At 36.2% G+C, this 16,410-nt stretch overlaps 1 protein-coding gene across 3 annotated transcripts; it reads right to left on the bottom strand.

Moving 5' to 3' along the window:
- Positions 1-14,666, bottom strand: LOC125077112 (bromodomain-containing protein 7-like). 3 transcript variants are annotated; one of them, XM_047688931.1, is made up of 12 exons: positions 14,458-14,666; positions 14,269-14,398; positions 13,792-13,914; positions 12,587-12,793; positions 11,660-11,860; positions 9,678-9,834; positions 9,484-9,609; positions 9,262-9,402; positions 1,331-1,467; positions 959-1,143; positions 535-713; positions 1-194 (listed from the first exon to the last, which is right to left on the bottom strand). In XM_047688931.1, exons 2-12 carry the CDS (start codon positions 14,344-14,346, stop codon positions 100-102), a joined length of 1,629 nt encoding a protein of 542 aa, XP_047544887.1. In that variant the 5' UTR covers positions 14,347-14,398; positions 14,458-14,666; the 3' UTR covers positions 1-99. The 3 variants fall into 3 exon arrangements, with proteins under 3 accessions (XP_047544887.1, XP_047544877.1, XP_047544894.1); XM_047688921.1 differs by having other exon boundaries at positions 14,269-14,384; XM_047688938.1 differs by having other exon boundaries at positions 105-206; positions 14,269-14,384.
- Between the last annotated feature and the right edge of the window lie 1,744 nt (positions 14,667-16,410).

Raw genomic sequence — 16,410 nt, 5'->3', positions numbered from 1 at the left:
AACTTTACAATGTTAAGCTTTATTACATCGTAGCTATTGTTTTGTACATATTGTGTTCCAACGGACAGCAATAACAGTCCCGCTCGCCTCAGCCGCGCGTCACTTGTCGTGGCTGGACCGCGAGTCGGGGTCGGAGACCGTGTCTCGCTGCTCGTTCATCTCCATCTCGAAATCGTCGACCGCCATCGGAGTGTCTGCGAATTATACTTTACAACTAATTAATTGATTTCGATACAGAGCGCATTTGTTATGAGAGGTTTTATTACTAAAGATCGGTTTTATCGGTATAGGGAAATATTTGGCTAAGCAAGACAAGTCTATAAGCATCGAGTAGCAAGAAAGCGACGAGTGCGCTACGACTTCAGGTCCGGTGGATTGTGAATATTTTAGTATTTACATTGGGCGGACATTTACGAAACTGTTACTCGAATAAAAAAGTACGAGTGCGTGAACAGGTAGACTCGGTGCGTGTTGGTGTGTGTGCGTGGGGGGCGGGGCGGGGTCGTGTGCGGGGTCGTGTGCGGGGTGCGGTACCGAGGTGGTCGAGCGTGACGCCCATGGCGGCGCGCAGGGCGGCCAGGTCGGCCACGTGTCGCGGCGGCACGCGCGCCAGCATGCCGCGCAGCCAGCCCGCCGCCAGCCGCGCCGCCTCGCGCTCGGCGCCGCCCGCGCGGCTGCACAGCGACAGGTGCCACGGCACGCTCGCCGACAGCCTGCGGACCGAGCGCGTTCATTTCTCTCCCTCGACAATAACCATGGTGGTTTTACAGATGTCTTTGACGGTTTAAGCTCTTGCAACGGGAATGTTATGCACCTTTTGGACTTAAGCGCATTGCATGCCAAAAACATCTCAAAGTCTATTGAACATCGGGGTAAGCTTCGTCCAAATGGAGTCCCACTATTAACATATCCACCCCTGTCACCGGTGGCACCGGCTCCAGCAAACAGAGACACTGACCGCTCCCGCTGCTCCCGCTCGAGCGCGGCCAGCAGCCCGTGCGTGTGCTGCAGCGCGCCGGCCAGCCCGTAGTCGTGCTGCGCCAGCCGCACCTCCTCCTCGATGTCCGCCAGGAACTCCACGTCGATGCCCAGCTCCGACAGCGAGCGCAGCTGCTCGATGTCGATCTTCACCTTTGACAGATCCTGTGCAGTGGTACTTCTTTTTAGATGGAACTTTGATTTCAATTTTAAAATACAAGTATTCATAAGTTCTTATCTATCCGAAGAAATCCTTCCTGTACACTATGTATTTTCTACCATTTAAAAAAGTAAAAAATTAACTTTAACTTTTGTACGAGAATAGCAATAAAGTAGCTCTCATTTGACTCACATTTTCATCCTTAACCGGCGAGGGTTCAGGCTGGTTCTTCTTGTCGGGGAACAAGGTCTCCATGTCGTATATGTGCTGCCAGGGCGAGTCGGGTGCGAAACGTAATATCTCCTCATTACCTTGTCCCGTTTCTGACGCTGGAATAATACAACATAGTGTAGTAATAGGTATTTCTTTTACAAAAATATTATAAAAGAACAGATTTTTACATCAACTGATAGTTTTTTATAAACTCAAATTCCTTTATTCAATATAGAAGTATTACACTTTCTTATTGATGGTCAAATTAAACACTGCCACTGGTTCGGAAAAAGATGAGATGTAGTGAATAGATTATATTAAATGAACATATTTATTAATCATTATATACTACGTAACCTAATTTTGTATCTATTTAATGTACGACCTATTGGAAATAAAGGCAGTATCTATTCAGCAGTCTCGGCTTTCATTCCTCTCTCAGGGCACCACATTACATGGCGACCCTGCCAAAAGTAGATTCACGCGCGCGAGTATTCTGACACCGTCCGCCACCGCGTCGCCGACCGATTTTACATATATGGACAGTGATTTATAAACAACGTCTTTCTTCTCGTCACAATGCAATCGTCGGAAATTAAAACAAATTCTATTAAAACTGACGACAGCGGTGCTAGTGTGGAAAAAGTGTGCTTCGAAAATGGGGAAACAGCAGTCTAAAGAAGAGAAGATCGTGATAGCACAAAATGCAGCTGGGGGCACAAATGATGCACCAATCGAGGAGTTCCGATTTCACATGAAAACGTCGAGCGCCCTGTTATGCGTGGTGGTACTTTGCCTAGTTTTGGTAGTCCTGTATGGAGTATTCCGGATGTATCGGAAATGTCATACGAGATGGATACGGCAGGAATTTGAGTTGAACGCGAGTGGCAGCAGGGTGCGACAACTCTCCTTTCGACGGCGCCAGGGGTACCCCGATTTGAAGATCGATGATAGCAAAGTGTAAAAGTGTTCAAAAGCGTATAAAGTGGTATGAGGTGAAGTGCGGTTACATAAATATGTGTATTTCTTTTCGCGTACATCGGAATTTCGGCAAGTTTATGGACATTATTTAGTGGACTGTAGCCTTATTTACCAACGTATAATCAATATTGTTATAATATAATATATATAAAAAAAAAAAAAACTTATTAGTTAAAAATATTATCTAAACTTAGTATAATTAAATATGTATAACTAAATGTATGTAACTAAATATATAATGTATACTCGTGTATTATTATAAATGTTACAATTCTTAATAATATGTGGAGGATCCAGGGTTTAAAACAGGTATGTTAATATTCTATTATGCATATTAAGTATTTTTAAACTCTATGGCAACATTTTTAAAGAAATTATATGAAGATTTATTAGTAGTGAGACAGTATTTAATTAAAATAGGACCTGCTAGACGACAAGGTAAAATATTGCAGACTAAATTAGACGAAGCTAAATGTATTATTGCACAATATAATAATTATATAGAAAGTATTGAACTGAAAGGCATTGAAAAGGACGAGCGTCTTATTTTTGAAAAATATCGTACTATTTATGAATATTAAGAAATTGTTTGATGAAATTACTGAGTTGTGTCGAATTTCAGACGGTTCTAGTATTTTTTCAACAATGGATAAATTCGACCTGAAGGTAGCTTTGAGCTTATTGCCAGTAATGAATGATGAGCTTTCTAATTTACGCCAACTTATCGATGGTATTGAGTATTATAGTTCGGTTCTCAATACTGAGTCACAGACGTATTTAATATCTTTTACTTTGAAAAGCAGATTGTCGCAGTCTGCCAAGCTAAAATTAGCAACGAAATACGACACTGTAACTGATCTTGTAAATGATATGAAAAGGTTACTTTTACCGAAAAAATCTACAAATGCCTTGCAAAAACAGTTTTTTAATTGCAGGCAAAATGATGCATCTATAGATGTTTTCGGAAAAACCTTATCCGAATTATTCGTTGACCTTACAATTTCTCAATCTGAGGGAAATGTTGAAAAATTTAATATTTTAAAATCTATTAACGAGAAACAGGCAATTCGTCAATTTAGCGACGGATTGAGAAATCGTAGGATTGGCACTATTATTACGGCTCAGAAATTTGAAAATTTGAAAGACGCGATTCAGGCCGCAATCGATGAGGATATTTCAGGTTCAAGTTCAACTGCTGAAGTGTTTACACTAACAAGGCATAATAATAATCGTTTCTTTAAAAACACTTCCAGGCCGCCTTCTCATCAGAGCATTCCAAGAGGTACGTACAATACTGACCGCTGCCGAGGCAACCTTAGCTACAACGGGCGACAGTCGCATACCAGGACTGGACAATGGGTCCAGCAGCCACAATCTCAGCCACGGGGAGCGCCACGGGGTAGAGCGCCATATCGAGGTAGAACTTTTAATAATTATTCTAGGCGTCATAGACCATTCAAAGGACAGATTCGGACAATAATAACTGATGAGTTACAGCCTCAATCGAGTGCATCCACTCAGAATTCGGAACCTGAAAATGATTTTTTTCGTGCCTACAACATATAGTATTCTAGCCAGCGATAGTAGTTACTTCATAAAATTATTTTATAAAGACAGATACGCTTTTAACTGGCTCATAGATACGGGAGCCTCAATTTCAGCTATAAAACATAAACATGTTTTAGATTTCAACGTTCCAATTAACAAAGAAAACATAACAATAAACGGGATAGGTGGAAAGGTACAGGCTATCGGATACGTATGTTTACAGTTGACAGTACACGGGCAGTATATTAGTCATAAGTTTTATGTATTTGACACGTTACCTTGTAAGTCGCATGGTATTTTAGGACAAGACTTTTTAGGAAAGTATGGAGCGGTGATTGATATGAAACATAATAATCTGTCTTTATGGATCAGTGAATCTAAACAAATATCTTTGCAATTAATAGACTCGTGTAGTCATTTATTGTCGTTACCTGCCAGATCAGAATCAATTCACTATATTAATACCAGTTTAACAGAGGAATGTGTGGTATGTACAAAAGAAGTATGTGAGGGAGTATTTATAGCGAGTACGTTAGTATATCCAATTAATGGCAAAATACCCGTTCGAATTTTGAATACGACTTCAAAAGATATAACTTTGTCTGAAATTAAACTTAATATAGAAAATTTAAAGGAATATAATATTTGTTACTTTAATAAGATCGAGAAAAATGCATCGCGAGTTAAAACACTCTTGTCAAAATTGAAGTTAAATAATTTAAATAAAGAGGAAAGGATTAACATAGAAAGTTTGTGTGCGAAATATCCCGATATCTTTTATTTGGAAGGGGACAAGTTATCAACCACTGATATTTATCAACACTCAATTAAAGTAAAACCGAATATACAACCAATTTTTTCAAAACCTTATCGATTGCCTCATGCTTTAAAAAATGAAATTAAAAACCAAATTGATCAAATGTTGAAAGAAAATATTATTGAACCATGTCAAAGTGAATGGTCCAGTCCAATCTTGTTGGTGCCAAAGAAAAGTGACCAAAATGGAAACAAAAAATGGCGTTTGGTCATAGATTACAGAAAACTTAATAACAGTATACATGATGACAAATTTCCTCTTCCAAATATAACAGAAATTTTAGATTCGTTATCTGGTTGCATGTATTTTTCTCATTTAGATTTACATCAAGGTTACTATAACGTTAGCTTAGATCCAGACAGTCGCAAGTATACTGCTTTTTGTTCCGGAGAGTTTCAGATGACTAGAATGCCTATGGGCTTAAAAACCAGTCCTAGTTCATTTTCGCGTATGATGACTATGGCAATGACAGGGTTAACATACGAAAAATGTCTGGTGTACCAAGACGATTTAGTTTGTTTTAGTAGAGACTTACCTAGTCATATTAAGAATTTACAATCTATTTTTGAAAGATTACGTAAAGTTAATCTAAAGTTAAATCCTCAGAAGTGTATTTTCTTACAGAAGGAACTATTATACTTGGGTCATGTTGTGTCAGCAGAGGGTGTCATACCAGATTCTGATAAAATAGAAGTCGTTAAAGATTACCCAGTTCCTACTAAAGTCGACGAAGTAAAAAGATTCGTTGCGTTTGTAAATTATTACAGGAAATTTATTCCTAATTTTGCAACAAAAGTACATCCATTAAATAATTTGTGTCGAAAAAATGTTATTTTTAAATGGGATGAGGAATGCCAAAAATCATTTGAACTGTTGAAACAAAATTTAATATCCCATCCTGTATTGCAATACCCTGATTTTTCGGAGTCTAATCAATTTATTTTACAAACAGATGCATCAGGATATGGAGTAGGTGCAGTTTTATGCAACAGCGACGGTAGGCCTGTAGCCTATGCCAGTCGTAGTCTTAACAAAGCAGAAAAAAGGTACCCAACGATTGAGAAGGAACTGCTTGCGATTGTATGGGCCGTGAAGCATTTTCGACCATATTTGTATGGTAGGACATTCAAAATTCAGACTGATCATAAGCCGCTTATCTATTTATTTGGAATGCGGGATCCATCTAGCCGTTTAATTAAATTTAGGTTAGCATTAGAAGAATACGATTTTGTACTTGAATACTTAAAAGGGAAGAATAATTCTGCCGCTGACGCACTTTCACGTTTACATTTAACTTCTGAGGACTTGAAAGAGATGAATCAAACGGTGATGAATGTAATGACGCGTGGCCAGATGGCTAAGCAACAACGGGATGCTATTATTTCTAAAAACAATGGGACTGATCAACCAAAACTTGTAGAAGTACATAGCAAACCGAAATATTTCACGGAATTACGTTTCATAAGCGCTTATGAATTAAATCGATATCGTAAATTGAGAGAGATAACGCATGAGAAGGGATGTTTGAGTTACGTGCCCACAATGGATACTATTTTTATTAATTTAGCTTCTCGATCGCAACTATCGCCAGGCGAATTTGTGAGAGAGCTGAAAATATTTTGTGGGAAAATAAATATTAAAGAAGTGTACTTTATTAAGACTGAGAAAAATAATAAATTTGTGGAAAAGTTAATAAATGAAGTAAATAACATATGTAGTTGGTCCGGACCACGTATATGTATTTTAAGGGGAACAAAGAGAATAACTGATAAAGACGATAAGTGTGTAATTTTAAACGATTTTCATATATTACCCACAAGTGGCCATGCCGGCATAAGACGAATGGTAAATAACATAAAGAAATATTATTTTTGGCCAAAATTAGAAGCTGATGTTACAGAATTTATAAAAAGGTGTGACAAATGTCAAAAACAAAAACATTCCTCACATTATACTAAGGAACCTATGACAATTAGTTCGACGGCAACTTCAGCGTTTGAAAAGGTATATTTAGATATAGTAGGGCCGTTAGAGAGAGATTACAATAATTATGTGTACATTTTAACTATACAATGTGAGTTGAGCAAGTATGTTGAAGCCTACCCATTAATATCAAAAAGGTCAGATGAGGTAGCCAGGAACTTCGTAAACAATTTTATCCTCAGGTATGGTATTCCGAAGGAGATAGCTACAGACAGGGGAACGGAGTTTTTATCGGACACAATGAAAGAGGTTTGTAAACTTTTGCATATTAACAAGCTGCAGTCTACTGCTTATCATCATCAAAGTATCGGTGCCTTGGAGAATTCTCACAAACATCTAGGTAACTATTTGCGAATACAGACAGACAATCACTCAGAAGCTTGGAGCATGTGGCTTCCATTTTGGTGTTTTTCCTATAACACTGCAGTACATACGGAGACTAAGTTCACTCCCTATGAGTTGGTGTTCGGTAAGAAATGTATTTTACCATCTAATTTGCGATCAGCACAAGTTGATCCTTTGTACAATTTTGATAATTATCCTTTGGAACTCAAATTCAGATTACAAACGTCACAAAAAGAGGCTAGAGAAAATTTAATAGCAAGTAAATTAAAAAGAAAAGATAGGTATGATCGTAATATAAACCCTGTGACTTATAAACAGAATGATTTGATTTTAATAAAAAATGAAACCGGCAGTAAGTTCCAAAACATATATTCAGGTCCATACAAAGTAATAAGGGAATGTTCACCCAATGTAGAAATAATTAAGGATAATAAAAACTATGTTGTTCACAAAAACAGAACAAAAATGTATTTTGAACCAATTACCTAACAATTTTGTTAAAAGTTTATGTACTAAACACTTACTTCAAAAGTTTGTAAAGGTAGTAATTATAATATGACATTATACTATATGAACATTCGTAATATAAACTAAAATAAAATAAATTGTATTGTTTATTTTATTTTTTTATTGCGGTGGAGATGAGATGTAGTGAATAGATTATATTAAATAAACATATTTATTAATCATTATATACTACGTAACCTAATTTTGTATCTATTTAATGTACGACCTATTGGAAATAAAGGCAGTATCTATTCAGCAGTCTCGGCTTTCATTCCTCTCTCAGGGCACCACATTACAAAGAAAACACCCTGACCTGAGAAGAACCGGCGAAAGAAACTCAGCGGGACTTTTTTTTTTTACGTCAAATTAATTATATACGTAATTATATATGAGTAGAAACAGCCAGGAGGCGATCGTTCCATTCCCAAGGTGTGCTATCAAACATAAACTCACTAATTGTATAGTAACCTTTCGCACACAAGCATTCCTTAACAATTTTTTTAAATTTCGCAACAGAAGCATTTTGAACGCTTTCTGGGATCCTGTTGTAGAAGCGTATACATTGCCCCACAAAAGAGTTACTGACTCTATGCAGTCGAGTAACAGGAGTAACAAGATTGTGTTTGTTCCTTGTACCAACGTTATGAGAATCACATTTTCTCATAAAATCATTAATATTTTTCCGTACATACAAAACCTTACAGAATATATATTGAGAAGCAACAGTCAATATCTTAATTTCTTTAAATTTATACCTCAAAGATTCCTTGGCTCCCAGGTTATAGATTGCGCGAATAGCCCTCTTCTGCAGCACAAATATAGTATGGATAGCGGCTGCGTTACCCCAAAGCATAATACCGTAGGACATTATACTGTGAAAGTAACTGAAATAAACTACGCGAGCCGTATCAACATCGGTAAATAATCTAATTTTTTTGACCGCAAATGTCGCAGAACTCAGTCTACCCGCCAATCCGTTTATATGGGGGAGCCACTGTAATTTGGCATCAAGAGTAAGGCCAAGAAATTCAGTTGTTTCAACTGGATCCATCGATTCCCCATTGATAAGTACATCGGGTTTTACATTTTGCACGTTTGGTGTGCTAAATTTTACAATTTTAGTTTTTTTATTATTCAGCCTAAGATTATTTACGCTAAACCAGTGTACTATATCAGACATAGCATTGTTTACATCGTCATACTGTACCTGTTTCCTATTAATTTTAAAAACCAAAGAGGTATCATCAGCAAACAATACTATATCATGTTTGTTCCCAACAAGAAAGGGCAAGTCATTTATATATATGAGGAATAGAAAAGGTCCAAGAATTGATCCTTGTGGGACCCCCATACCAACTAAGACCCCAGGAGACCTTGTCCCTTTAACGTCAACCCTCTGAATTCTATTGTTAAGATTCTTATCTTCTTTGACTTCTTAGTCAGAAGGTCGAGTGCACATTCTCTAATTCCATAGTGATATAGTTTCCTGACCAGAGTTTCATGTTGAACACAATCATAGGCTTTGGATAAGTCGCAGAAAATCCCTAAGGCATCCTGCGACCTCTCCCAGGCTTCATAGATATTTCTTATTAGTTCGATACCTGCGTCGGTAGTCGAGCGACCCCTCGTAAATCCAAATTGTTTTCTACGAAGCAGATTGTATAAGTATAAATACTAACAAACAATTAAGTATAAAGTCGTATCACGGAATGACTCTACGCATACTCACGCAGCGTGTGGTAGATGAGATGCGACTCGTCCTTGGTGAGCGTGGCGAAGGTGCCGTCGTAGGCGGGCGCGTAGGAGCTGAAGGGCCCGTAGTGCAGCGGCTTCACGCACTTGGCCAGGTTGCGGCGGTCCTCGCGCGTCGCTGCGGGCACACTCAAGCTATTGGGGGTTCCGGAGCGTTAGCGGTGGAGTCGGGGGGGTGGAGGGGGGAGGTAGCGCGTACCGTGCAGCGAGCCCGTGCCGTGCGGCAGGCGGCCCACGAGCTGGCCCAGCGTGGGCGCGTCGCCGTCGGCCGCGCGCGCCGCCAGCCGCAGCGTCGTGCGCCCCGACGCGTCCATGCGCGGGAACGCTGCAACCGCAACCCCACGATACATACGAGGACTTACGTCATGACTTCTGTCCGTCTGTGACTTGTACCTTTCTTGGCGAGCCTCCGTCGGTGCTGCTCCCTGGCGGCCTCCATCTGGATCTTCACGCTGTCGCCGCTGTCCTGGCGGTCCTGTCCGCCGTCCGACACCACCTCGGCCTCGGAGCCGCCGCTCTTGATGGGGCTGCTGCGCTTTAGGACCTTGTGCTGATGGAGTGAGAAGCATTTTTGTTTATGTCGATAGTGGAATGTCGAAACAGACACGATTGTGCAGTCGAAATGGGATATTAAGCTTAGCGAGGCGTTGGACGTGTTCTCCTTGCGAATATTCGTTTTCATGATATAATATGCTTATGTCGAGGAATGTCAGATAGAAGCCAAATATCTCATCTCACTACGCACAGAACATGCAAAAGTCTGCACTATAATATATGACGCTTTAACAGCGATAAACTAATATAACAAAACAACATTCATCCAAATCGGTAAAGCGAATAAACTAGTTCTAAGGGCAAGCACAGACATACAACACTAGAGACGCCACGTCTAATGAGACGAGTAGATGTAACCATTGTATGGAGACGTTCTCGTTGTCGACGTTTGTTAAATCGTTCTCAGTCCTCAGTGCGTGTGGGACAAGCGAAAACACATGCGTAAGAACGAAACAGAGGCCTCTATGTGGCTAAAGTAATCGATATTAAAAATCTTATTCATTCTTCCAGGAATGGGAGATAACCTTGAAAACTCTAAAACCCCACAAACATTTTACATACAAGATAAATTGTTCATGTGAAACATGCCTTAAGTTTCTTAACTCTCGTCTACAGTCTGTGCTGACCCTGAGTGCATGTCACTACGAAATATAATTATATTGCAAACCTTTCGACCGTAAGTCCTTAACGGCTGCATTGCAAAACATTACATTTTTATATACTGTAATATTGATAAAGATAACGAAATGTGAAACTCAAACCGGGATTTCGTAAAAATAATTGCATTTCTTGTCAGTTCGTAACATTTCTTTGCAATTATTGATAGACAGATATGACTATTAAATGTATATATTTCTCAATAAGGGATCGTACACACCTGCGCGACCAAGCAAAGCGAAAATTGACGCCGACAAACAATTAGTTCATGAGCTAATGCTACGTCCACAATTGCGCAATACAATTAGTGAGACTTGGGCGCAGTCGCGCATGTGTGTCCATTTATTTATTATAATATAAAACAATTCAAATTGACAATTTATAGTATCATTGTTTCTGCAATTTTTTTATACAAGTAACAGTTTTATTATCATTTAAATAAACACTTATGCAAAATAAATATGTTTAATGCCATTGATTGCAATCAAGGAACATTATATATTTATTTGTGCATAAATAATGTGTAACGTAAATAATATTATTTAAATAGCATATCTCAATTGTTAACCTTATGATGTAGATGAGAAAAGTAAACTATAAGAAAGAGACAACACTAAAACATAGTTATATATAAATAGACAGAATGGAAGGCATTGGTAAATGGACGCGCAAATGGTAAGTGGTCACCACCGCCCATCAACATTAGTTCTGTAAGAAATTTTACACCTTACATCTACCTTGGACGTAGCACATCTAATGAGTGGGTGGTACCTACCCAGAAGGGCTTGCACAAAGGCTTACCAATTATTCTGTTCATACAGTGTGGGGAGGATTTAAAGTCAGAGAATTTACTGTGAGGCACATTAATTTACATATATATGTCTGTAAAATATAATAAAACAATATCGCTGTACATTGTAAAATCTCTTTAAGGCACAAGTCACTCTTTATAGCTAGTTCTGTCTCTGTTATGTTTATTGTATGTTTTTTAGTTTAGTACATGTTGGTAAGTTTTAATCAAATCATATCGAACAATTTCACAATTGAGATGTGCAATTTAAATAGTTATTTCTATTTGACGGTAATCCCATTTGTTTTCTAATATTGATAAAGATTAATCAGCTTATACCATTATTTCATGAGAATGCCTTCAATCCACTCACCACATCCATCTTTCCAATATCAAATCCTAGTTCTCTGATGGGTATCTCGTACATATATGTTAGTATATCCCCTAGCGGCCGTAGCTTCTGTGGAGTGAGTTGCTTGAGACCTGCATGAAGCAATCTCTTGGCAGCTTTGTGGTAAACGGTGCCCGGCTTGTTGTACTTCATTGCATTATTGCACATTAACTTGAAGTCGCTCTGGAATTATTATTACAATTATGTTATACAGAGGGAATTGTTAAACCTGGTGTCATATATTTGATGGTGTATGATCACCATTACACAAAGACATTTTATTGGCACTATACTTAATATTAACAATCATTTACATAACTGATGCACCACCGGTCTTGGAAATTAAGATGTTATGCATTTGTACATGTTTTGTACACATTGAATCACTCATCCTTCAAACTTGAATGCAACAATACTAAGTGAATATGTGATGAGTGGGTGGCAAATAGATGCCCTAACCACCAAGTATATGTCATAGCATTTGCAGCCTGTAAATTTTCCCACTGCTGGGCTAAAGGCCTCCTCTCCCTTTGAGGAGAAGGTTTGGAGCATATTCCACCACGCTGCTCCAATGCGGGTTGGCGGAATACACATGTGGCAGAATTTCGTTGAAATTAGACACATTCAGGTTTCCTCACGATGTTTTCCTTCACCAGCGAGCACGAGATGAATTATAAACACAAATTAAGCACATGAAAATTCAGCAGTGCCTGCCTGGGTTTGAGCCCGAAATCATCGGTTAAGATGCACGTGTTCTAACCACTGGGCCATCTCGTCATGTCATGTCATAGCAAACACATAAATTTATCTTCCAATTAAAATAATAATCCATATAATCATATGAAAACACAATATAATATATATAAATCTACTATAATATATACTAAATTATTACAAGTATTTACTTACAATAAAGCAATTTAGAGATTTGTACTCATTATCATCGATTTTCTGTTTTATTGTTGAGAAATCCATCGGGCGCTTGATTATTGTGGAATAGCCAGGTGCAAAGTTGTCATTTACTGGCCAAGCAAAGAACTGATTAGGATCCCGCTTCTCAAGGTTACGCAGAAGTTGTTCCAGGAGCCGGGAGAGTGGACGGCGCTTCTGGCTTGCCTGAATGTTGGCAGAAAATGTTATTGTTATTTTTATTCTTTTTATTTAATTAATAAATATTTGGTTATAATTTAAAAAAAAATAATAATGATAATAAAAATAACCCTTTTGCTTAATTGCTAATCTATCAATGAGTCTAGTTTCAGTCTTTGTAAAAAAAAAGTAAAAACTATAGTTCTATGAACAATGTTATGTGAGTTTTTTAAATGAAAATAAACTTTATACAAGTAAGCTTCTATTTTTATATATACTTTTGAAGTTTTAGAATGGAGATGCTCCTTAGGAGCACCAGCAAGGCAATCAGTAATTAATCTGTCCTACTAATAACATAGGTGTGTTAATTGAATACAATTAAACTATTATAAATCCTGCATATGTGTTATTATAATCTAAATAATGTTTTATTGTGTAATATACTTTTAGAATTTGTGTCTTAACATCAGATTTAAAATAAGTTGGCAATGTATTTTTGGAATTTTACTATGAAATCAAACACTGCACAAGGAATGAATTGACTTTGCAGAGGCAAATTTGGTGTTACAGGTTTACTTATATGTATGTATCTACTGAGTTATACCACTTTATTCAAAACTTTAATAACTTATAAAAATAATGTCAAACATAATCACTATGAGTTTGAAAATAGCCAGGGAACTCTATTACAAAGAAATATAATTTGTATGTTTAAACTTACTTCCAAATGTGACATTAGATTATAGCAGATTATTTTTAAATATACTGTAATTATTTATTTTTTTACTCACCTAACACTCAGTTTAACAAATATTTGTCAGATATGATATGGTGTATAGTCCAGTACAATAATTATAAAACAGCATAACTGTTATACCCTTAATAAGCAGGTTTTTTTTCATTTATTTCTTGTAAGATCTTTGTATGTCAATAATATGTATCATTTAATAGGCTTTTGAGGTTTGATAGAAAACTGTTATTATAAGTCATAAGCATATTACTAGGAATGATTACTAAAATGTTACTTTCAAAACACAAGTGCGAGGTTCACGGTGTGACGCAGGTGAAATGGGACCGGGTCCTGGACTGAGTCTACGGTACATCTTTTTTGACATCCCCTCATCTTCTGTTTCATCGTCCTCTGACTTCTGATAAATCATACATTTCATTATATTACTATAATTATCCTAGCAATTATAATCAATTTTCTCAAACTATTTACTAAACAGTATTAAAATACAGTGATTAGTATATTCATCGATAAATTTAGGACTGTCTTAATAAGCTTTCATCTTATTTATCTTTTACATAATTATTGTTATATATTTTCTCCCAAAAAGTACACAAAACATACATCCGATGGTGACTTATATTAAACCAAGTATTACTTCACCTTCCGACTAAAACTAAGTACATTAAAAGTAACAAGGATTAATATAATCAATTCAACACCTAATATTGTCTATATACTATATAATACGTGTATATTTGTAAACACAAACCAAGTCAATCTCCCGGCGTCTCCTTCGCTTCTTCTTAACTTTCCCTTCATTCACCTTTGAATCATCGAGAGACATCATAGAATGTTCAACATCACTTATTTCGCAGATTTCTTCCTCTAAAATAGAAGAACTTGTTTAAAAACTATAATTTATACTTAACCAAACATGTACAACTATGCTCAGTCTTACTGCAACTCAATTTTTCCGCGTCATCCATGTTTTATGGTCAACACAATTAGATGCTTTATATTAATTATAATAAAACTATAATTCATTAACTTATCATTTACAATATATTTAATTTATTAAAATTAAAAATTAAACAGAATTTTAGCGGCTCGAATGATTACGAAGCCTCAATTTATTAATCAAATCAAGAGTCAGATCTCAGTTGCCAGTTTAAGAGTTCAAGCTAAGCTGTAGCCATAGATAAAATATAATGCTATGAGATTACGCAATTGTTGCCACTTTAATATTAATAATACCTAACGGTTCAGAAAAGATTGCTCAGTATAATTATTAATGTATGTTATATATTAACTGTTAAAGATTTTAATGATTGTTAAATATCCTGTCATAAAAAAAGTTGACACATTTTATCAACATATCACATTTTTTAACTTTTGTCCACGGGTTTGTTATAATTATTAAACCAATTTTTACATAAATAGGCTAAAGACGAAAAATATACAGGGTTATTGGTAAGCTAAGTAAACGATTATGTTTTTAAAATAATCTGCAGAACAAGTTTCATAATGATTCTTTTTGCTTTTCAGGCATATTTGAGGGAAAAAAATAAAAAAGTTTTGGAATAAAATCGTTTTTATAAATCAGAAGAAAAAAATAGATTTTAATCGATACTTTATTTAAAATAAATTTTTGAAGTTGCATTAATTTTGACTTAGTTTGAAAAAATCTAAAATCGCGATAACTCAAAAATGGTTCACTTTTGCACCTTGCATATAGGGGTTAAAATTATCGCAAATAGTCACCCCTATCACCTCCTAACGGGAGTACGTCGAATTACCAATAACCCTGTATATACTATATAAGATATATATTCTTTCCCGTAAACAACAAATCATCATCATCCGCTTCAAGCTGAATGTTTTTGAAATGAGTCAGTGTTTTTCATAAGTAAATAAAGATTCAATTATCACTGTACACTTACAGCTTAGCTTATAATAAATCTCTCCTCTAATAACTAAGATATAAAAAATATTTTTTAAATAATTTAGAATCTCATTTTAGAAAGTAAAAAGTTATTTATTTTTAATCAGGCGTTGGTCGCAAATCAAAGTTACTCAATTGAATTAGATTTGCATGAGGTAATAGAAGAAAATGTCGTGATTTTAATTGATATGTATCATCTTCAATGTATGTAGGTATCACGTATTGTATTTATGAAAGTGACTCGAACACCTTGCGTTCTGTTACAGCATCCTTCCGTGTGATCCGCTAATTAAATTTGCCACAACTGCGAGCTGGCTAATGGAAAAACGCGCTTAATAAATCTCCTATAGTACCGTTTCTATTTCATCTTCACGCGTATTATTGTAAATATATATATTTTGTATATTACTCAACTAATCAATATGATTTAAATAGTAATTTATAACTGTACAACTACCTACCTGTATTTTCTTAAGAGTAATTTATTTATATATCTGAAACTACTGGACCGATTTTAATAAAACTTACACTTTTCCCTAAGTTGTAGTGTAACTAACTTAAATTAAAAATGATCATCTCGATACGACTTTCAGTTTTCGAGAAATTCGTGGACAAACATACACTTACGAAATTAACCACACATGCTTAGAAAACTAAATCAATTCTAACAATGTTACATACCTACATGACGAATTGATAACCTTCTTTTTTTGAAGTTGGTTAAAAATGCCTATACAAAAACACAGTTGGTTCAAATGTTGTATGTTGTATGTAACGTTCTAACCAACTTACAAATGGTTGAAAATAAAAGTAACTAGTTTTACTGGTTGTCAATATCGGTGCCGTTCAGTATCAAACCAGCATAAAACGAAATTTGTAATGAGGTCGATACAAATGAATCTGTAAGAAATATTACTTTCAAGATTGTTTTTCAGGAATAACAAATATATTCTGAAAAAAACTGTTAAA

Source organism: Vanessa atalanta, chromosome 1 (genome assembly GCF_905147765.1).
Source record: "Vanessa atalanta chromosome 1, ilVanAtal1.2, whole genome shotgun sequence".
Lineage (NCBI taxonomy): Eukaryota > Metazoa > Arthropoda > Insecta > Lepidoptera > Nymphalidae > Vanessa > Vanessa atalanta.
The sequence above is the reverse complement of the archived record's forward strand: the minus strand, read 5'-3'. Positions and strand labels throughout refer to the sequence as shown.

Coding starts and splice junctions, on each gene's coding strand:
- LOC125077112 (XM_047688921.1), bottom strand. CDS start 14,485: ATGGATGACGCGGAAAAATTGAGTTGCA. Junction 12,794..13,791: donor CTCGCACTTGTGTTTTGAAA/GTAACATTTTAG, acceptor GCCAACATTCAG/GCAAGCCAGAAGCGCCGTCC. Junction 9,610..9,677: donor ACGGAGGCTCGCCAAGAAAG/GTACAAGTCACA, acceptor TTGCGGTTGCAG/CGTTCCCGCGCATGGACGCG.